Raw genomic sequence first — 22,519 nt, 5'->3', positions numbered from 1 at the left:
GGCCGGGGGGGGGGCAGTTTCGGGGCTTCCACATGGTTTTCTCTACTACAATAGCTCTTACTCTCCAAGTCAAGGAACCAATGTGAGGGTCTGCCAACTGCCAAGGATGACCATTTGGATATTACATTTGGGAACCATAGAAATGACCACTGTGGGCCCAATGGACCCACTGAGGGATGTGGGTCAGGAACTAATGTATTACTTGACCCCATATATTCTTACCCCCTTAGCAAAAAGGGAGCGCTGTGGGTGCTTTAGGTACCAATCTGCCCGAATTAACTTGGACTCTGTAACCAATAGCCTGGAAATATCCAGGATTTGGAGAATCACTACTGTGTACACTTGCCATGGATCTGGCTTCTCTTTTACTGAGTGGGTGTTTTGGAACTGAGAACTAGCTCAGGTGGGGAAACTGGGCAGGTGATTGTGGCTTTTCACTGGGACAGCTGACCTCAGTCTTCTGCACAACCAGATTTTATTCGTTGTTGTTAGTGCTGTTGAGTCCATTCCGACTCCTAGCAACCCTGTGTACAGGTCTTTTTGCGCCACCTTCTCACCTTCTGGTGCTGTATCAGACACTGCTCCGCTGCTCTTCATAGGGTTTTCATGGCCAATTTTTTTGGAAGTGGGTGGCCAGGTCCTCCTTCTTCCTAGTCGGTCTTAGTCTGGAAGATCCGCTGAAACCTGTCCACCGTGGGTGACCCTGCCGGTATTTGAAATACTAGTAGCATAGCTTTCAGCATCACAGCAACAGTATGACACAGTATGACAATCGACAGATGAGTGGTATGGTTCCCTGACTGGGAAATGGACCTGGGCTATGGTGGTGAGAGAGCCAAATCTTAAACGTTAGACCACCAAGGCTGGCTCCAGATTTTATATGTATACATATATATCCTTTGATTATATATATTAGGCCTTTGCTGACTACCCATCTATCTTGCCCAGTGTTCTATCAGCATCTCCATGGATCTCTGAAAGTCAGGTGCCCCTATCTGCCATTCTGACCCTGCTGCCCATTACAGCAATCATGCCCACCTTGCTTCTGATGGGTAAGTGCTGCCACCCAGCCTCTGTCACTCTAGGATCCTATCACCTCCTCTTGCTACTAGAGAGCCCAGTTCTGTAACAGCATCCCCTATTGTCAGCCCTGGCCTACAGATGACAGCCACCATTGGTGGTGTCACAGAGTTTTTCAACAAAGCTTGTGGTGCCCCCACCTCCCATGGCCTTGATAAACAGAAAGTCTTCCAGGTCCTCTCATGGAATACAGTCAGCTGGTAGCATCCGTTCTAGCATATTCACTTCCTTGAGCCTATTGATTCCTTCCTCCCCTGTCTACCACGGAAGTCATGGCATCTCGACTTCATTTAATGGGGCTCATTTCTTTTGCAAAGTACCATCCATACAGAGTATCAGAGCCAGCCCACTCAGGGCCCTTGCCAAAGTGTTAGATCTATATTATGGAAGAGTGCCCCATATCTACAAACTCTCCCATATCCCCACCTCCCCCTTGATCTAGCCCCCTTGGGATCCATTTTCAGGCTTCTTTCCAGTTCCTGCTGTTATATATTAACCGGGTCTTGGAGCTCCTTCAACATATAATTCCACCCTCCCTAAGCAGGCAGAACACATCCCTAGTCAGGTCAAACTGAGACCTAACTGTAGTGATTGGTCTAGTGGCCATGGGGGCTATGGAGGCAGATCCTGAAGAATGCATTGTCTTGTAGGGTACGTGCGTCATGTGTATAGTCTTCAGGTTAGGGAGTGGGAGTGGGCCACTTCTGCAGGCCCAAAGGTTTCAGAGGAGTCTGAAGTTCTGCTGTGGTTAGATTCTCATCCTTAGTCTTATCCCACCTCTTCCTTATCAGAGCCCTGCCTTTGGTGTTAGAAACTGACCATGGCTGAGGAGTCAACCATTTCTAAAGTTCTGCTCCTTTTAAATGAACCTTAGCCTGGTCCCCAGGACTGTCTGCCTTCTGACTGCAGATAGTGGTTACAACAGCCTGCTAAGGAGGCTCTCTGGCTTCTATGCCTTGCTTTATATTGATGACTGATTGCCCGGAGCCATTTTCCCTCTTTAAAGCATCAGTGGCCACCCAATTTCGCAGTTCTTTTAATTACTATTTCCCCCATGTCCTCAAACACCAGAGAGATTGAATAAGCCAACGCATCCCCTTCTACCCATCTCCCATCCCTGTTTCTGCCAGGTGGGAGCCTTACACAACTGCACAGCTATCAGTGTCCCACCTGTCACCTGGAATCCTATCCTTAGACTCGGTTTCTCAGGACCATTCCTGGTGCCGACTGTCTTAAGCCAGGCTACCTAGAAGCCGGGCTTGAGACAGAATTCAGGTGCATGTGATATGTTGAGGGAATGCTCTGGGGAGAAAGGGAATGAAAGAGGGAAGGGGGTTAAGCAAGGATGTAGTCTCAGTGGGAGATCCACTGGGAGTCCACTGGAGCATGAAACACACCCAAGACTGGTCACAACTTGAGGCAAGGCCGTTCTGAACCTCTACGTCAGTGAGCCGTTGATGTAGGCTGTAAGGGGGTAGGTGTGGTTAACCACCCCACGAGGCAACTCCCCTTCAGCCAAGAACAGTTGTCAGAAGAAGGGGGCGGCTGTGGGTTATTAGTGGCTAACACTCCTAGCAGCTGGGACGGGAATGGATGGGTGTGTCAGCCAGCAAAGGGGATCTGGTTAGGGCTTAACAACGCCACTACAGGCTCCCTAAGCGTCTGGAGGTCCTTGGGAAATCTGATTTGTTCCTCTTTGACATCTTTTGCTCTTTGATCATGTTATCACCGGGACTGGGAGGTGAGGCACTTGGAGTCGGTTTGCCTCTAGCATAAAGACAGTTTTGGTAAAGGCAACTGGCTAAGTCATCTCTGGAGGTCACACAGCTTGTAAGAACAGAAGGAAAGTGAAATCTCCAAAGAGCATTCACTTTGGATTAAGCTCTGCTCTGGAGGAAAACGAGCTTCTGGGGCAAGTTTGCTTCCTATCTCAGCCCAAGACCCAGCTGTTTGAAGGCAGGGACTTCCTAATATCCTTTGTAACTTCTCCATTTATGTCATCAGTTTGCTGTAATAAGTGGCACTGAAACTTATTGGAAAAGGCCCTCTACGTTTGCTTTCAAGGCAGGGAGGAAGGTGCAGGGGGCTGTGCTTTGCAACCCCCCCCCCCAAGCTTGTTCTGGGTAGGGAATGCTAAGGGATGGTTTTTAAAAAAAATCTCTATTCCTATCCGAGGTGCTCAGGTAACTGTATTAAGAGGCTGATTGCAGGGGCAGTTTGTCGAGAGAATGCAAAATGGAAAATGAAATTAGAAGCCAAACTTCTAATGTGACTTCCAAGGGAAGAATTTTGAAATATGTACCACAAAACTCAGGTGAATTTTAAGGTTTGGATCTTTAATTCTTCTCATTCTGAATTTAATCATCTGGAAGTCATTTGGAAAAGGCAAGAAAATTCCTGAGTCCATCCCTATGGCTATTCTGTTCTTGCAAATCTTAGTAGTGTTGTAAGGGCTGTGAAGGTGAAATTCCGTAACCATTCTTCATCAGGAATTAAGTTGTGGTGTTCATCCCGAAAGTGGGCACTGCATTTTGGAGGTTTGGAATTCACCTCTTCCTTTTTTGTTTCCTCAAGGTACTTCAGTGTTCTGCTCCAAACACACAACTGACATTGTAATGACTTCAGTGGCTTCTTTCCATAATAATAGTGAAATAAGTGCTATCATAAAAGATTTGTGCAATCTATGGGGGAGTAATAAGATTCTGATGGAGGACTCAAGTAGGGCTTCATGGAAGAAGAGGCACGGGTAGGATTTCTATAAGCAGATGTAGCAGTGGGGTGTTTGCAGGAAAAAGTTTGTTATGGCTGGGACACATAAAAGAGGAAAGAGAATTGGAGACTTCAATATCAGGCAAAGGAGTTGAGTCTATTCTGTGGGCCAAGAAAGTGGCTGAAGGCTCTGAGGAGGGGAGTAACATCTAACCTGTGTTTTTGAAAGATAATCCTGGCCACAGTATGAAGCTGAGTGGGAGTGGACAGACTAGGAGAGCACCAGAAAGGAGACTGTGGGAATGGGCGTGGCGAGAGAAGAAAGGTTGCCTGGGGAGAGTCAGAATCAAGCCCCTGGGTAGGTGCGGGTGGGTGTGACTGTTGGGGGTTTGACCTTGTGAGGAGGGAGAGACAGAGGGAGGACTCAGGTTAGTGCAGGAGAGTACCTTGTCCTTAATCAAAGCAGGGAACCCAACGGGGAGGAGCAGGGTCGTGGTGGAGGGGAGATGCAACGATGAATCAATTAGTTCTCTGTGCGACCTCGCGGTGGAGACATCCAATAAGTGTCTGGAAGTATGGACCTGGCACTCGGGAGCAAGAGCTGGTCTAGCAGCCCCAAAGACTGTGGAATGCTCGGATCTGAGATGAAATCGGGATGGGATGGGCAGGGGTCTGCCTTTTCTGGAGCCAGGTTTAAATTCTCCGCTTCCCGTCACACACAGTTGTGCAGTCAGATGGCGAGCTGGCGCTCCGCTGGGGCCGGCGTCCTTACATGCAGGCTCGCTAGGCCGAGGGACGAGCGCCGCAGTCCAGTGGCGAAGCGCGCGAAGGTTTGTACTTCACGTTTGGGGGACCCAGGCGCCCCGCGTCTGCTGTCCACTGCGCGGGGCTCCCGCCTCCCCTCGGGCTTCAGCCGCCCCACGCGGCGCGCTCCGCTCCCGCCGACGGCTGGGGGCAGGACCTCCCCGGCCCGCGCCGCGCGCCGTCAGCTCGGCCAATCAGCGCGCTCCTTCCGCGGCGCCCTGGCGCTCCAGTGACGCGCGCGCCAGCCTGCGCCCGCGGCGCTTTGGCGACGGCCCCTCCCGCGCTCGCCTGGCCCGTTAGCTGCGTGCCGCGCCTCTTGTGCGACGGCCCCTGGGCGGCGGCGGGTGCGGGCGCGGCCCTGGCGCGCCCCCTGGCGGCCCGGCGGGGCGCGGCGGGCGCGGCGCTGACCCGGAGGCGGCGGCGGCGGTGCCCGGATGGAGGCACGTCATTGTCCCCCGCCGGGCGGCTGGGCTGTGTGCGGCGGCGGCGGCGGCGGCGGCGGCGGCCGAGGGGGATGGAGCGAGCGCCGAGCCGGGTCAGGTAAGCTCCCGCCTCTCCCGCCCGCCGCTGGCCGGCGTGGGGCCCGCGGAGCGCCCCGCTCGCCTGGGCCGCAGCTGGCCCGGCCGCCCCTCCGCCGGCGCGGCCCGCCGGGGGCTGGCGCGGCCCCTCTCCCGCCGCCCCCTCCGCAGCCGCGGGCCGCCTGGGACCCCGCCGCGCCGGTGGCAGCGCCGCCACTGCCGGCCGGGCCAGGCCGCTGGGGAGGGGGCGGAGGGGGCGGCGGCCGCGGCGGCCGGGCGCCCGAAGAGCGGGGCTGCGCGGGGAGGCCGGACCCCCCTGGTTGCCATGGACACTGCCCTCCACCCCCACCCGGCCCCTGCCCGCCCTCTCGGCCCGTGGGCCCGGCCTGGCGGGCGGCTCCGGGCGGCCTGGGCGGCACGGGTCCGCCGGGGTGGGCGTGTGCCGGCCGCCGGCCGCGGAGCCCGGCGTCCCCGGGCCGCCCGCCCCCCCCCGCGTGGCTGCCACCTCCCGCCCCCCAGCGCCCCTCGAAGCCCCGGGCTCGCCTCCCCGCCCCCGCTCCACCCCCTAAAGAGACAAACTTTCCCACCCGGGCGTCCCTCCGCGGCCCACCCGCCGCGCCGGTCAGCCCGCGCGGGGCCGTCCACCTGGCTCGTCCGCCGAGTGTCCGAGTTCCCCACGCCGGCCGCCGGGCGGAGCGGGCACCCTCGCGAGGAGGAGAGGGGAGGGCCGGCCCCCGCGGCGCGTCCCCAAAAGCGTGTGTGCCCCGGTCGCGGTCTTTATGCTTCGGGCAGGAAGAGCTAACTTACCTGGAGGGGGTTAGGGGGAGAGGGAGATCGGTTTGAAATGAAAATTTGACGGGACAGAAGTTTTACAATCTGGGACTTTAACCTCGCTATAATGAATGCAGTTGAGATTACTTTTGTTGAATAGCTCTTTTATATTCAGGGAGGCCTTAGGGCTTACTTGTTTATGGGAAAACATGTGGGTCATTTAAAGTAAATAACTCAAATAACAAATAACAATAAAACTAGTTGAAAAACTATTTAGTTAACGCCTCTTTTTCAAGGTAACGACGGTACGTACATTTTTGTAGCGTCTCAAAAAATTTTAGGACTTGTATATTTTAAACATAATTCTACTCTTTTGACTATTACTCAAAATGCACAGAAAGTATGAATAATCAGTTTCACTTAATTGTTTTTATTTAGGGTCAGTTTCACTTTCTTTTTTTATGTCATTGAATTAAGTCTACCGTGTCTGATTTATAAAGGTTTAAGGCTAGTCGTTTTGTTTACTTAAAAATAATTAAAATCAAGGTTGTGTCTTGTTAAAGCTTGTGTGTTTTTCTCTTTAAATAGAAATGCTACAGGAATGTGGGTTACATTGTTTATGAAGAAGAAGAGTGTAACAGTTTCTTTTTACAGGTATTGATACTATTACCTCAATGTATGTGGACTGCCACAGTGTTGGAATAGCGATATACTTTTTAAAAATGAAAAAAGAATAATGCATTCTTGCATTTGGTAGAAGTACCAAGGGAGAAATAACGTATAAGGGACTGAGAATTTTAAGACTTTTGAATAAAAGATTGTACTTAAAGCAAAGGAAACACTTGTGAAGTCAATTTGTCTCATTCCTCTAGACACATCCAGCCTTGATTCATGTACTCGGTTTTTTTCAAACATGCTTTTGTAACTTTTTGTGTATCTTCATCAGATGTTGAGAGAAATTTTAACTTTTCATTGAAGTAGTTGCTTAAAAGTCCTGAGAGTTATAATATTAATGTTTAGAAGCTTTACTGAGGAAAGAACCTGTAACCGTATGAATCCCAAGTCCTACACAATACTGTTTTCTAGAAAGGTTTTGTCTCTGTAGCAGATGGAATTTAGTTTGATACCTGATGGTTTTAGGGTAAGAATTCATACAAATGAAGACAATGCATGGTTTTGGTTTGTTTTCACAAAATTATAATGCTATATGGTTATTGATGACTGGTTGTATGTTTTCCTTAATTTTTTTCATTTAAGAAGCACCCCCCCCAAACAAAAGGGCAATTGGTGCAAATAAAATGGTTTTATTTGGCTATTTGTTAATGATTGTCCTCAAGGGATGTTTATCCCAGGAAAATCAAGGTTTTTGCTATTTAATGTTATTGTAAATCAGGCTAGATTACCTTTTCCTTATTACTCTACTTTGGCTTTCTTCTTCTTGCTTTTCCTCCTCCTCCTTCCTCCTGCTCTTTTGTTTTCTTGCTCTTGCCTCCACACTGTTGCATAATTTCTTTTGACTGTTAGATGAGGAAAGTGTAAACTTTATTTGGATAATAAGGTTCAATCTTTCTTCCTGAATGAAGGTCCTATGTCTTAGGCTGATTTAAAATTTCAATTAAGTTTTTCTTATTTTATTAAGAGCTAATTAACACCTACTTTTCCATTTATACTTAAGAGTCCAAAAAATTTCTTAAGGTTATACTTTTTGGGGGGTGATAAGCATGTCTTAATTTCAAATTACAACAAAATTCAGACTTAAAAAAAGCCTTATTGTGAGCAGACAGTGCATCATAACATTTGTCAAGGTGGCGTGTATGTGGGTGTTTATTATCCTTTTACTTTACAGTATTGCATTTTTTTTAAAACAAATTTTAAAGGTTATTCCTACTGCAGAGTTTTTTGAGGATTAAATGAGATACTGCGTATAAATCACTCAGCACAAGCTGGTGCTAAAAGCAAACACGAGTTGCTTCCTATCTCCAAGATTCATTCATTTGTTCAACACATGTATGGAAAGCTTTCCCTATGCCAGGTCTGGAGATATAAATAAGAACATGATGGAGAGCAGCAAGTAAAACTGCTGTGGAGTAGGTGCGCAGTGCTACTATAGAAATTAGCACAAGGGTGCCAGGGGAGCTTCTAGGAGGGGTTCTAACCCTATCTTGGTGGGAGGGGGTGTCAAGGAAAGCGTCTCAGAAAAGATGAATTCTAAACTGAGAAGTGGAAGCGTTAACTGGCCAGAGATGGAAGGATGGAAGAGAGTTAGGTAAAAAAGAACAGCATGTGCAGAGTCCAGAGAGAGCAGGTGGGAGTGGAACACAGGAAATGTGTGAAGAGGTTCCCAGGTCAGGCACTGTCAAGTCAAGGTGTTAGGATGTTGTGCTGGGGGCAGCCAGGGGCATACCTGAAAGGTATCTGCAGAGGGGTAGCATACTACGTGTGGTTGCCAGTGGGCCATTTTGGAAACATTCCTGAAAGTAGTCTGTTGGCTAGGTTAGTGTAGCCAGAAGGAACCCCTGCCGGGAATGTTGTACGTGGTACTTAGTCCCAGTTGCTGACTAGTTTGGGTTATAGTTGCTCCATTTTATAGACCTTGTGGATTCTGTCCAATCTCTTACAGATCCATTATGAAAATTGAGTAAGTTCGTGTATGTTCTGTGATTAACACAATGCTCAGCACATAGAAAATGCTCAATTAGTGGTAACCGTAAGATTTTAAAATAGGATTCAGAGAGTAAATTATTAAGTACTTTTATAACGTGTATTTGTGTTCAAGTTCAATGTCAGTAATGTCTTATGGGCTTCATTTAAGTAATAAATGAGCCTTTTCAGGAAAATGTGTTTCAAAGGTGAGACTTCCTATATTTTAAAAGACGTATTTCAAATAATGTCATTTTGGACTTCAAGCTCAAAATTAAAGCTAGATTTTTCTCTTCATGTATTTGCAACTTTTCCGTGAGGACTTAATATATCAGTTGAAAATTGAGTCAAATGTATTAGTGCATTTCGTGTTCTAGTTTTAAGCAATAGAAAGAAAAAATACAGGTACTTGGTAAATGCATAGAATTGGAAATTGAGGTACCTGATTATAAACTGAAATATCAGACTTTTAGGGGGTATGGAATAGAATGAAAAGATCTAATCAGATACTTCATTGAAGATTTTATGATTAAAAATTGTTGACACCTTCAGATTAGTACAATGCTAAATGTCCCAAGGAAATGATTACAAGGTTAAAAAATACTGTTGATTTTCTGTTTGGGTGATTTGTTTGAATAATTAAAAATGGCTAAGATAACTTTCCAGGATCTAATGGTAGAATAAGTGGACTACTTTTCCCACCTTATGAACTGAATGTATGCTTTTCGTCTTTTGCAGAATTGAACAATGACCATAGTTGACAAAGCTTCTGAATCTTCAGACCCATCAGCGTATCAGAATCAGCCTGGCAGTTCTGAGGCGGTCTCACCTGGAGACATGGATGCAGGTTCTGCCAGCTGGGGTGCTGTGTCTTCCTTAAATGATGTTTCAAATCACACGCTTTCTTTAGGACCAGTACCTGGTGCTGTAGTTTATTCAAGTTCATCTGTACCTGATAAATCAAAACCTTCACCACAAAAGGACCAAGGTACTACTTTTTAAGAGTCACCCCAAGAAACTCCTGTATAAATGTTGTCAATGGGTTGGTAGTTTTCAGACAGGGGCTTAGTTTGCAAGGCATATTGCCACCTGAATGGCCAGCAGAGTTACGTCATTTGATGGGCTTCATTTTCCGTTGCTGCTTGTTCATGATTAACATATGTATCATAACAGGGTAGATTATTTTTAGTTACTGTGGTATTTGTAGTTTCTTTTATTCCTAATTTTTTTGAAGGATAAACTTTATCTTGGTGAGAATTGAGATGGGCAAGCATTTCGTTAACTTGTCAGTTAACTATAGTTCACTAAATAGATATCTGTCTTAAGAATGTGAAGATGTTTTTAAAAATGGTTGCCTTTGACAAATGGGCTCAACCCAACTGTTTTGGGTGATTTTTTTTTGCCAGTTAAAATCATCTGTAGTAATAAAGCTCTTTGAAAGAAAACAGATAATGTAAATGTTACATTTGTTGAAACTATGTAAATGTAGTTACATTTGTTAAAACTCATCCAGATAAATAAGACATTGACACTATAGTTGGTACTTCTAAGACTTTTGGATTTGGAAACTTTGAAATGAAAAGAAAATTGATTAGTTCCTACTCAGAACGTTGTTTGGCTTAGAATAATTTGGCCCTTTTATTGTTCTGAGTCCTCTTAATCAGTGTGATGTTGTGATGTGGGAGTGGGTGGTGTGAATTGCTGAAGGGGGGGGTTTATATCACAAAACAAATAGTTTAACTGAATGTTGAATGTTATGCATAGAGGTTTAAAGACCTTCACCATCAAGACTTTCCCACCGGACGTCTTCTCACAGACTCTAGCCTCCTGTCACCTTGCTGGGCTCCTCTCTCCCTCAGGATTTAGCTCACAGTGCCCCGCCTTTCCCTTTTCGGGGCCTTTGTCCCACTCTACAGACTCATTTCTCTTTCCCTAATTTTGCTCTCCATTCCCCATCAAGCTGAAGCCTGGCCTTACATATTTAAGTACTCATTAATATCTCTATTAAAATACAGAACCATCCTCTGGGCGTCTTGATCTTCGGTAGCACTGAGGACCTGGCACTTTTGAAAAAGTAGTCTTGTTGTGGGTAATTTTGAACTTTCCGAAATAAGTTGTTTTTTGAGCTTCACCTGAGTTCTGTTAGTATAATTCTCATTAGTAATTTGTTTATAAGTCTTAAAAATAGATAAAAATCAAGCCAGCCCTGAGGGCCTGGTGGTTAAAGTTCAGTGCTCTCACCACTTTGGCAGCCTGGGTTTGCTTCCCGGTCTCAGAACTACACCATTCGTCTGTCAGTTGCCATGCTGCAGCAGTGGCTCACGTAGAAGAACTAGAAGGACTTACAGCTAGAATATACAACTAAGCACTGGGGCAAGAGGAAGATTGGCAACGAATGTTAGCTCAGGGCAAATCTTCCCTGCAAAAAAAAAAAAAAAGGTGAAAATCTTTTTAGACCATGTATAATACACTTATGAGTGTGTATAGTGATGCCCAACAGCCTAAATACAGAGCCTGTTTCCTTCCTGGTAAAATGAGGAGGTGTCATTACCAACTCTCAGCATTGAGACTATCTATCTGACAGCTGGTAAGGACTCAGTAAGTGAGATGATGATGAAGATGACAGTGATGGTGGTGGTACTGAATATAAGCATCCATAGCAAATGCTATAGAGAATTGACATATCCTGCACTTTTTATTGATTGTGTTGTTTATTTATTTTTAAAGCTTTCTATTATGAAAAATGTTAAGTACATATAAAAGAGTAATAATAATGAACTCGCATGTACCCATCAGTCAACTTTGACATGTATCAACTCATGGCCAATTATACCTCCACCCACATACTCCTTTCCCTCTCCCATCATTTTAAAGCAAATCCAAGACTTCATATTTTATTTATAAATATTTTAGTGCATATATCTGAAGAATTCTTTTCTAAAAATCAAAACATCTTTATATTAAAAATCTAGTGAATGTTCAAATTTCCCTGGTTGTCCTATAATTTTTTTTTTAACAGGTGGCTGTTGAAATCAACATCCAAACAAAGTCTACACTTTGCATTTGGTGGATGTCTTTTAAGTTTCTTTTTTTCTTTTTTTGCTGTGGAAGGTTAGCCATGAGCTAACATCTGTGCCAATCTTCCTCTCTTTTGTATGTGGGTCACCACCACAGCATGGCTGACGAGTGGTGTAGGTCTGCGCCCAGGATCCAAACCTGTGAACCCAGGCCACCGAAGTGGAATGTGCCAAACTTAACCACTATGCCACGGGGCTGGCCCTAAGTTTCTTTTAATCTGTAATTCCTCATCCTTTTTGTCCTTGCAATTTATTTATTGAAGAAACTAAATCATTCAGAGTTTCCCACATCCTGGCTTCTGTCTTTTAAAATGTCCCTTTCTCCCCTGTATTTCTGGTTAGCCAATAATTAGATTTAGAATCTTGATCAGATTCAAGTTTGATGTGTTGCCATTTATTTAGCTTCAGAGGCCTGCAAAGCTTTGTTTTTAAATATTTGTTGTTCATTTTTCTAGCCCTAGGTGATGGCATTGCTCCTCCTCAAAAAGTTCTTTTCCCATCTGAGAAGATTTGTCTTAAGTGGCAACAAACTCACAGAGTTGGAGCTGGGCTCCAGAATTTGGGCAATACCTGTTTTGCCAACGCAGCATTGCAGTGTTTAACTTACACACCTCCTCTCGCCAATTACATGCTATCACACGAACACTCCAAGACATGTAAGTGTTCTGTTACGTTATGTGTGTAGTGTTGTGGTATGCTAACCTACTTGCATGTTTTTTCTCTGAAATGAAAGTGAAGAATTAAGCCAAGAGTTCTATGGTCACTAAGAAGTTGGTTTATTCTTCTAAAAACCACATAGGAAGACTCTTAAGATTTGTATTCAGGTTGCATAAAAAGCATTTTGTACCTAATTTGACCTGTGAAGTTATTTAAAAAGAAACATATTTTATCAGCATTTGGCATTTCTGAACCCCCTGCTGGCTTTCTACACTTGCTAAAAAAGGTGACGTAAATGTCTGCCGCCGCCAGCTTGGGACAAACAGGGTTAAGAAATCCTGCCTCTGCTGGCATCCATCCTGGGTTGTGAGGCTTGATTCACTTACAGGCTTGTAAGCCTTAGTGGAGAGGAACCTCTTGTTACTGCCCCCAACCTCCTGGAAATTCATCCAGGACTTTCCCTTTGGCATGTGAGAGCTCAGTTTTCAATCTAAGGGGCAGGAAATCAGTTAAAACATGTCTTTAATTAGGTGAAAGCCAACTCAGTGGTTGACAAGCGAAATTCAGAATTTAGAACATACCTGTTTTTTGACGTTTTGACCTTGTACATCTATTGTAAATATCCTTCATCCTTTATAAATGAAATCTCCCTGTTTTTTGATCTACATTACTGCTCAGATTTGTGTGTATGTTCAGGTCCTAGTCATTAATTATCAGGATGATAACCCCTTGGTTTCTTTTTGCATAGTTCTTTACTTAATGGAGAATTTAAACTGGTTCTTTTAAAATGGTTTCCTCCCCCCTCCCAAAGAGCAAAATAATGCTTGTAAAGAATTTGGAAAGTGCAGAAAAATTTAAAGAAACCAAAGGAAAGTCTCCTTATATCTTGCTGCCTAGAGGTGTTTGTTAAGCCAAGGAGTTTTAAGTTACAGAATGAACGTTCTGTGTGCTCTCATTTTTCTCCTTTTCCAAGTCCATAATTCATTCCCCACAGAAAGCTTTCCTGTCACTTTTGCACTTAATGAAAGTAGGGTGTGGATGAATACCCAGCACTGGCACCTGGACAGCGAGAGAGAGGACCAAGACAGAAATTCAGAGGCTCCAGGTGTCCAGAATTAGATGCCTATCTTTTATGTTGTTGGTAGTTTTCTGTCTTTCTCTCGGCTTTCCCAGCTTTATTGAGATATAGTTGATAAACAGTAAATTGTAAATATTTGATGTACAATTTGATGCCTTTTGACATTTGTATACACCCATGAAACTATCACCACGATTAAGGTAATGAACATATTCATGACCCCCTAAAGTTTCCTAGTGCTCCTTTGAAGTCACTTCCTTCCACCCCTTCCTGTCCTTCATTCCCTCCACCCCAGGCAATCACTGATATGCTTTCTGTCTACTATAGATTAGTTTATATTTTCTAGAATGTCATATAAGTGGATTTATACAGTATCTATTGTTATATTGCCTGGCTTCTTTCACTCAGCACAATTATTTCAGCATTATTCCATGTTGATGCATATATCGATAGTTAGTTTTTATTGCTGAGTAGTATTCCGTTGTATGGATGTACGACAATTTGTTTCTCCATTCACCTCGAAGGACTTTTGGGTTGTTTGCCATTTTTGGCCATCACAGATTAAGCTGCTATGAACATTTGTAAACAAGTCTTTGTAAGGACATGTTTTCATTTGTCTTAGGTAAATACCTAGGAGTAAAATGTCTTGGTCCTGTAGTGTGTGCACTTAATTTTAAGATACTGCTAAACTGATTCCCAAAGGAATTGTGGTATTTTTACATTCCCACTAGCAAGGAATTAAAGACCCATTGGCTCCATATCTCCCCTAATAGTTGATGTGCTCAGTCTTTTCAATTTTAGCCATTCTAATAGGTGTGTAGTATAGTTGTATCTTACTGTAGTTTTAATTTGCACTCCCCTAATGAATAATGATATTGAACATCTTTCCATATGGTTATTTGCATCTATATATTTGCTTTGCCTGTTCATATCTTTTGTCTGATTTAAAATTGGGTAGTTTTCTTATTGTCGAGTATTGAGAGTTCTTTATATATTCTGAACAGAAGTCCATTATCAGATATGTAATTTACAAATATTATCTCCCAGTCTGGAGAAAATATTCTTTTTACACTGTCTTTTGAAAAGTACGTTTTTAGTTTTGAAGAATTCCTCTTCATTATTTTTTCTTTTTATCAATTGTGCTTTATGTGTTCTATTAAGAAATCTTTGCCTAACTAGAGGTCACAAAGATTTTCTTTATATTTTCTTCTAGAAGTTTTGTAGTTTTAGCTTTTATATTTAGGTCCATGGTCTATTTTGAGTTAATTTTTATTTGTTGTGTGAAGAATGGATCGATGTTCATGTTTTTCAATATGCATATCCAATTGTTCCAGCACTATTTGTTCAAAAGATAGTCCTTTCTCCGCTAAATTGTCTTTGCAACTTTATCAAAAATCAATTGGCCATATATATATGTATCTATTTCTGGACTCTATATTCTGTTACACTGATCCACTCTCTGTCTTGACACCATAACACATTGTCTTGATTACTATATATGTAAAAGTTTTGAAGTCAGGTAAGTCCTCGAACAACTACGTTTTCAAAGTTTTTTTGGCTGTTCTTGGTCCTTTGCATCTCCAAATGAATTTTGGATTCTATTTGTCAACTTCTACAAAAAAAGCTTCCTGGGACTTTGATTGGGGTTGCGTTGAATCCATAAATCAATTTGAGATGAATTGACATCTAAACAATGTTGTCTTCTGACCCACAAACATGGTATACGTCTCCATTTATTTAGATTATCTTTAATTTTTCTTAGCAATATTGTTTAGTTTTCAATATACAAGTATAATGTGTACATTTTTAATCAGATTTATCCGTATTTTGTATTTTTGAAAGCTGTTATAAGTGGTAATGTGGTAATATTTTTTGAATTGCAGTTTCTGATTGTTTATTGCTAGCATATGGAAATACAATTGATTTTTGGATGTTGATCTTGTGTCTTGCAACCTTACTAAACTCACTTATTAATTTTAATAGTGTTTTTTTAAAAAAGATTCCGTAAGATTTTATATAGAGACAATCATATGATCTGTCAATAAGGAAAATTCTAGTTCTTCATTTCCAGTCTGCATGTTATTTTTTTTTTCTTGCTGTAATGCACTGGCCAGTACCTCCATTACAGTGTTGAATAGATATAGTGAGAGTAGATATCAATGTCACTTTCTTGACCTGAGAGGAAAAGTAGTTTTTCGCTTTTAAGTATTGTGTCGGCTGTAGATTTTTTATAGACGCCCTTTACCATGTTGAGTGTTCTTGAATGTTAAGCCAAACTTGCGTTTCTGAGATGAGCCCCACTTGGTCATGATGTATTATCTTTTACATATATCATTGGATTTGCGAAAATTTTTAAAATTTTATATTCATGAGGGATATTATTCTGTAGTTTCTTTTCTTATAATGCCTTTATCTGGTTTTGGCATCAGAATAATGGTGGTATCAGGGAATATGTTTGGATGTGTTTTGCAGTAGTCCCTCCTTACCTGCAAGGGATACATTCCAAGACCTCCAGCAGATGTCTGAAACCACTGATAGTACTGAACCCTGTATATGCTATGTTTTTTCCTATTCATACTTAACCTGTGATAAAGTTTAATTTGTAAATTAGACACAGTAAGAGATTCACAACAATAGCTTCTCTCTGGCATATCTGAATTGCCAACATCACTCCTTTTGCGCTTTGGGACCATTATTACGTAAAATAAGGGTTACTTTAAACAAGCTCTGCGATACCTCCACAGTTGATCTGATAACTGAGAAGACTATGTCATAAGTGACTAACGGGCAGGTAGCTTATGCAGCGTGGATATGCTGGACAAAGGGGTGATTCATGTCCTGGGTGGGACGGAGTGGGATGTCGCACGATTTCATCATACTGCTCAGAATGGCCTGCAGTTTAAAACTTAAATTGTTTATTTCTGGAATTTTCCATTTAATATTTTTGGACCATGGTTGACTGAGGGTAACTGAAACTATGGAATGAGAAATCTCAGGTAAAGAGAGACTACTGTATTCTCTTGTGTTTCCTGGAAGAGGTTGTGTAGAATTGGTGTTATTTCTTTCTTAAATGTTTGGTAAATTTCATCAGTGATGCCATCTGGGCCTTGGAGTTTTCTCATGGTTAGGTTTTTAACTACATATTTAATCTTTTTAATAGATATAGGCCTATTCAGGTTATCTATTTTTTCATCGGGGACCTTTGCTAGTTTGTGTCTTGCAAGGAATTTGTCTTAGTTGTTGAATGTATTGGCATAAAATTGTTCATAATGTTTTCTTATTATCTTTTTAATTTCTTGAGGGTCTGTAGTGATTTTATTTCTCTTATTCCTGATGTTAATTTGTGTCTCCTCTCTTTTTCTCCTGATTAATCTGGCTAGAGGTTTGTTCATCTGACTTATCTTCTCAAAGAACTAGCTCTTGGTTTCATTGTTATTTTCTGTTTTATTGATGTTCATTACTATTTTTATTATTCCCTTTCGCCTGCTTACTTTGAATTTAGTGTGCTCTGTTGTAGTTTCTTAAGGTGGAAGCTTAGGTCATTTGACTTAAGACCTTTTTTCTTTTCCATCATAACTGTTTAATGCTATGAATTTCCCTTCAGGTGCTGCTCTAGTTGCATCCCAAACATTTTGATGTCATGTATTAATTTTATTCAGTTAGAAATACTTTCTAATTGCCCTGTGATTATTTAGAGATGTGTTGTTTAGTTGCCAAATGTTTGAGGACTTTCCAGAAATTGTCCTGTTATTGATTTCTAATTTAATTCCATTGTGGTCAGAGAATGTACTTTTTTATTGTTTGAATCCTTTTAAACTTGAGACTTGTTTTATGCACTAGGACATGGTCTAGTTTGCTAAATGTTCCATGTATACTTAATAAGGATGCATATTCTGCTATGTTGGTTGGAGTTTCTATAAATACTTATTATGTTTAGTTTATAATGTTGAGGCTGTCTTCTGTGTTCTTACTGCTTTTCTGTCTACTTTTTCTATCAGATTTTGAGACAGGGATGTTGAAGTCAAATAGATTTGTGAATTTGTCTGTTTCTTCTTTCTGTTCTATCAATTTTGCTTCATATGTAGGCATACCTCAGAGGTATTGTGGGTTCAGTTCCAGATCACCACAATAAAGCTAATATCACAGTAAAGCGAGTTACATGAATTTTTTGGTTTCCCAGTGCATATAAAAGTTATGTTTATACTGTAGTCTAAGTGTGCATCATATCTAAAAAAAAGTGCCCACCTTAATTAAAAAATACTTTATTGCTAAAAAATGCTAACCATCACCTGAGCCTTCAGCGAGTCCCAATCTTTTTGCTGGTGGAGGGTCTTGCTTGACATTGATGGCTCCTCAGAGTGGTAGTTGCTGAAGGTTGGGGTGGCTGTGGCAATTTCTTAAAATAAGACAATAGTGAAGTTTGCCACATCAATTGACTCTTCCTTTGACAAATGATTTCTCTGTAGCACATGATGCCATTTGATAGCATTTTACCCACAGTGGAATTCTTTCCAAATTGGAGTCAGTCCTCTCAAACCTTGCCACTGCTTTATCAACTAAGTTTATGTAATATCCTGAATCTTTCGTTGTCATTTCAACAGTCTTCATAGTATCTTCACCAGGAATAGATTCCATCACAAGAAACCATTTTCTTTGCTCATCCATAAGAAGCAATTCCTCATCTGTTAAAGTTTTATCACAAGTTTGCAGCAATTCAGTCACATCTTCAGGCTCCACTTCTAATTCTAGTTCTCTTGCTGTGTCCACCACATCGGAAGTTGCTTCCTCCACTGAAGTCTTGAACGCCTCAAAGTCATCCATGAGGGTTGGAATCAATTGTTTCCAAACTCCTATTAATGTTGATTTTTGACCTCCTTCCATGAATCACAATGTTCCTAATGGCATCTAAAATGGTGAATCCTTTCCAGATGGTTTCAATTTACTGTGCCTAGATCCATCAGAGGAATCACCATCTATGGCAGCTATAGCCTTACGAAATATATTTCTTAAATAGTAAGACTTGGAAGTCGAAATGACTCCTTGATCCATGGGCTGCAGGATGGATATTGTGTTAACAGGCATGAAAACGTTAATCTTGTTGTACATCTCCATCAGAGCTCTTGGGTGACCAGGTGCATTGTCAATAAGCAGTAATGTTTTGAAAGGAATCTTTTTTTCTGAGCAGTAGGTCTCAACGGTGAGCTTAAAATATTCAGTAAACCATGTTGTAAAGAAATGTACTGTCATCCAGGCTTTGTTGTTCCCTTTATAGAGCACAGGCAGAGTAGATTTAGCACAATTCTTAAGGACCTTAGACTTTTCAGAATGGTAAATGAGCATGGGCTTCAACTCAAATCACCAGCTGCATTAGCTCCTAACAGGAGAGTCAGCCTGTCCTTTGAATCTTTGAAGCCAGGCATTGACTTCTCTCTAGCTACGAGAGTCCTAGATGGCATCTTCATCCAATATAAGGCTGTTTTGTCTACTTTGAAAATCAGTTGTTTAGTGTAGCCGCCTTCATTAATTATCTCAGCTAGATCTTCTGGATAACTTGCTGCACTTACTATATCAGCACTTGCTGCTTCATCTTGCAGTTTTGTGTTACGGAGACGGCTTCTTTCCTTAAACCTCATGAACCAACCTCTCCTAGTTTCAAACTTTTCTTCTGCAGCTTCCTCACCTCTCTCAGACTGCATAGAATTGAATAGAGTTAGGGCCTTGCTCTGAATTAGGTTTTGGCTTAAGGGAATGTTGTGGCTGGTTTGATCTTCTATCCAGACCACTAAAACTTTCTCTATATAAGCAATAAGCCTATTTCGCTTTCTTATCGTTTGTGTATTCATTGGAGTAGCACTTTTAATTTCCTTCAAGAACTTTTCCTTTGCATTTGCAACTTGGCTAATTGGCACAAGAGGCCTAGCTTTTGGCCTATCTTGGCTTTCAGCACGCCTTCCTCGCTAAGCCTAATCATTTCTAGCTTTTGATTTAAAATGAAAGATGTGTGACTCTTCCTTTCATTTGAACACTTACAGGCCATTGTAGGGTTATTAATCAGCGTGGTTTCAATATTTTGTGTCTCAGGGAATAGGGAGGCCCAAGGAGAAGGAGAGACAGGAATGGCTAGTCAATGGAGCAGTCAAAACACAACATTTATCAAGTTTACTGTCTTAAAGGCACACGGTTTGTGGCACCCCAAAACAATTACAATAGTAACGTCAAAGATCGCTGATCACAGATTACCATAACAAATAAAATAATAATGAAAAAATTTGAAATACTGTGAGAATACCAAAATGTGACACAGAGACACAAAGTGAACAAATGCTGTTGGAAAAATGGTACTGATAGACTTGCTAGATGCAGGGTTGCCACAAACCTTCAATTTGTAAACAACACACTCCCTCTGAAGCACAATAAAGCAAAGCACAATAAAATGAGGTATGGCTGTATTTTGAAGCTCTGTCATCTAAGATTATTATGACCTCTTGATGAACTAACCTATTTATCATTTATGAAATGACCCCTGTTGTCCCAAATAATATGCTGTACTCTGAAATCTACTTTGTCTGAGATAGAGCCATTCCAGTTTTCTTATGATTAATGTTAGCATGGTGTATCTTTTTTCCATCTTTTTTACCTTTAACCTATTTGTATCTATATTTAAAGTGGATTTCTTATACACAGCTTATAGTTTGGTCTTGTTTTTTAATCCAGTCTAATGGGATATAGATCATTTTTATCTAATAAGATTATTATTATGATTGGACTTAAATTTACTATCTTGCCATTTGTTTTCTGTTGTCCCATTTATTCTTTGTTCCCTTTTCATCTTTTTCTGCCTTCTTTTGGATTGAGTAATTTTGATATTATGTAATCTCCTTTATTGGCGTATTTTCTATAACTTTGTTCTCTTAGTGGTTGCTTTAGGGTTTACAGCATACATCTTTAACTTATCAGTTTACCTTCAAATAATGTTCCACTTCTTACGTAGCACAACAACGTTATGACAGTATACTTTCATCTTCCCTCTCCTGGCATTCTTGCTGTTGTACATTTTATTTTTACCTGTTATAACCATATAATACATTGTTGTGTTATTTTTGCTTTAAATAAATTTTAGAAGTTTTGCTTTATATAGTTTAAGGTCTCTTTAAAAATCTTTTATATTTACCTACTCGTTTACCATTTCCACTGCTTTTAATTCCCTTGTGTAGATCCAGATTTCTCTCTGGTATTTTTCCTTATGCCTGAAAGACTTCCCTTATTGCTGGCGATGAACAAAAACTTTTTGGTTTTTGTTCTAGTTATGTATTTATTTGTTTTTTATTTTTTGTCTGAAATGTCTTTATTTTGCGTTTTTAAAAAACTTTTTATATTGAGGTAATTGTAGATTCACATGCAGTTGTAAGAAATAACACGGAGACATTCCATGTACCTTACCTGATTTCCCCCCATGGTAACACAATAATTCAATATCTCAACCAGGATATTGACATTGATACAGTCAGGATACAGAGCATTTCCATCACTACAAGATCCATCATTTTTCCTTTTATAGCTAAGCCCACTTCTCTTGTGCCCCTACCTCCTCCTTAACCCCTGGCAACCACTGGTCTATTTTCCATTTCTATAATTTTGTCATTTCAGGAATGTTATATGTATTGAATATGCAGTATGTAATCTTTTGGGATTGGCTTTTTCACTCAGCATGATTATCGAGATTTATTCAGGTGGTTGTTGTGTATTAAAACACACAACACACATTTGTTCCTTTTTATTGCTAAGTCATGTTCCATGGTATGGATATACCACAGTTTGTTTAACCACTCATTCATTAAAGGAATTCTGGGTTATTTCCAGTTTGGGGATATTACAAGTAGAGCTGCTGTAAACATTAGAGTGTATAATATATGTGTGAACATAAGTTTTATTTCTCTGGGATAAATGCCCAGGACTGCAATTGCATGGTAGATGCATGTTTGGTTTTATAAGAAACTGCCAAACAATTTTCCAGAGTGGTTGACCATTTTACATTCCCACCAGCAATGTATGAGAGTTCCAGTTTCTCGCATTTTTGCTGGTATTTGGTGTTGTCACTATTTTTCATTTTAGCCATACTGATATCTCATTGTGGTTTTATTTTATTTATTTTTATTATTTATTTTTTTCTGTGTGAGGAGGACTAGCCCTGAGCTAACATCTGATGCCAATCGTCCCCTTTTTTCTTGAGGAAGACTGGCTCTGGGCTAACATCCGTGCCCATCTTCCTCTACTTTATATGGGACACGGCCACAGCATGGGTTAACAAGCGGTGCATAGGTGCACGCCCAAGATCCAAACCTGCGAACCCCCGGGCCGCCGCAGCGGAGTGCGCGCACTTAACCACTGCGCCACCGGGCCAGCCCCTCCTTGTGGTTTTAATTTGCATTTTCCTAATACCTAAAAGTCTTGAACATCTTTCCATGTGCTTATTTGTCATCTGTACATCCTCTTTGGTGAGCTGTCTCTTTGTATCTTTTGCTCACTTTCTGTTGCATTCTTTGTTTTTATACTGTTGAGTTTTGAGAGTTCTTGATATAGTCTAGATACTAGGCCTTTGTCAGATATGTGGTTTCCAAATATTTTCTCCTAGTCTGAAGCTTGTCTTTTCATCTCCTTAACAGGGTCTTTCATAGAACAAAAGTTTTTAATTTTGGTGAAGTTCAATTTTTCCTTTTATGAATTGTGCTTTTAGTGTCAAGTTAAGATCTCTTGGCCTAGCCCTTGATCCTGGAGATTTTCTCCGGTGTTTTTTTCCTAAAAGTTTTACAGTTTTACATTTTACGTTTAGGTCTATGATACATTTTAAGTTAATTTTTGTATAGTGTGAGGTTTAGGTTGAGGTTATTCTTTTTGTCTGTGGATGTCCATTTGCTCCAGCACCATTTGTTGAAATAGCTATCTTTCTTCCATTGAATTGCTTTTGCACCTTTGTAAAAAATCACTGGGCATATTTGTGTGGATCTATTTCTGGGTTCCCTGTATTGTTCTCTTATGGTATGTGTCTGTCCCTCCACGCAGTCTTTATTCCTGTATCTGTGTAATAAGTCTTGATATCAGAGTGATTTTACCCACTTAATCTTTTTCAAAAGTATTTTAGCTATTCTAGTTTCTCTGTCTTTCCATATAAATTATGGAATGATCTT

The 22,519-nt window shown here is 41.4% G+C and overlaps 1 protein-coding gene and 1 long non-coding RNA gene across 5 annotated transcripts in view; one reads left to right on the top strand and one right to left on the bottom strand.

Annotated features, from left to right (window-relative positions):
• Positions 1–3,395: 3,395 nt before the first annotated feature.
• On the bottom strand, positions 3,396–4,729 carry LOC147913658 (uncharacterized). Its single transcript, XR_015548613.1, has 2 exons — positions 4,236–4,729; positions 3,396–3,667 (listed from the first exon to the last, which is right to left on the bottom strand). It is a non-coding gene; the product is annotated as an uncharacterized LOC147913658 (long non-coding RNA).
• USP42 (ubiquitin specific peptidase 42) overlaps positions 4,544–22,519 on the top strand; it is a 42,779-nt gene continuing 24,803 nt past the window's right edge. For 2 of the 4 annotated variants that reach the window (XR_015548610.1, XM_087417534.1), the window contains exons 1-4: positions 5,066–5,133; positions 6,471–6,536; positions 9,261–9,510; positions 12,055–12,255. Coding sequence is in view for 1 of the 4 variants with exons in the window: in XM_087417534.1 (XP_087273660.1) it covers positions 9,270–9,510; positions 12,055–12,255 (442 nt within the window). In the remaining 3 variants the exon portion in view is untranslated. Of the gene's footprint in view, positions 4,620–5,065; positions 5,134–6,470; positions 6,537–9,260; positions 9,511–12,054; positions 12,256–22,519 lie in introns of those variants that run through there. The other 2 variants (XR_015548612.1, XR_015548611.1) reach the window with 2 other exon arrangements.

Source organism: Ceratotherium simum, chromosome 26 (assembly GCF_057802395.1).
Source record: "Ceratotherium simum simum isolate JZ-2026a chromosome 26, ASM5780239v1, whole genome shotgun sequence".
Taxonomy (NCBI): Eukaryota; Metazoa; Chordata; class Mammalia; order Perissodactyla; family Rhinocerotidae; genus Ceratotherium; species Ceratotherium simum.
The sequence above is the reverse complement of the archived record's forward strand: the minus strand, read 5'-3'. Positions and strand labels throughout refer to the sequence as shown.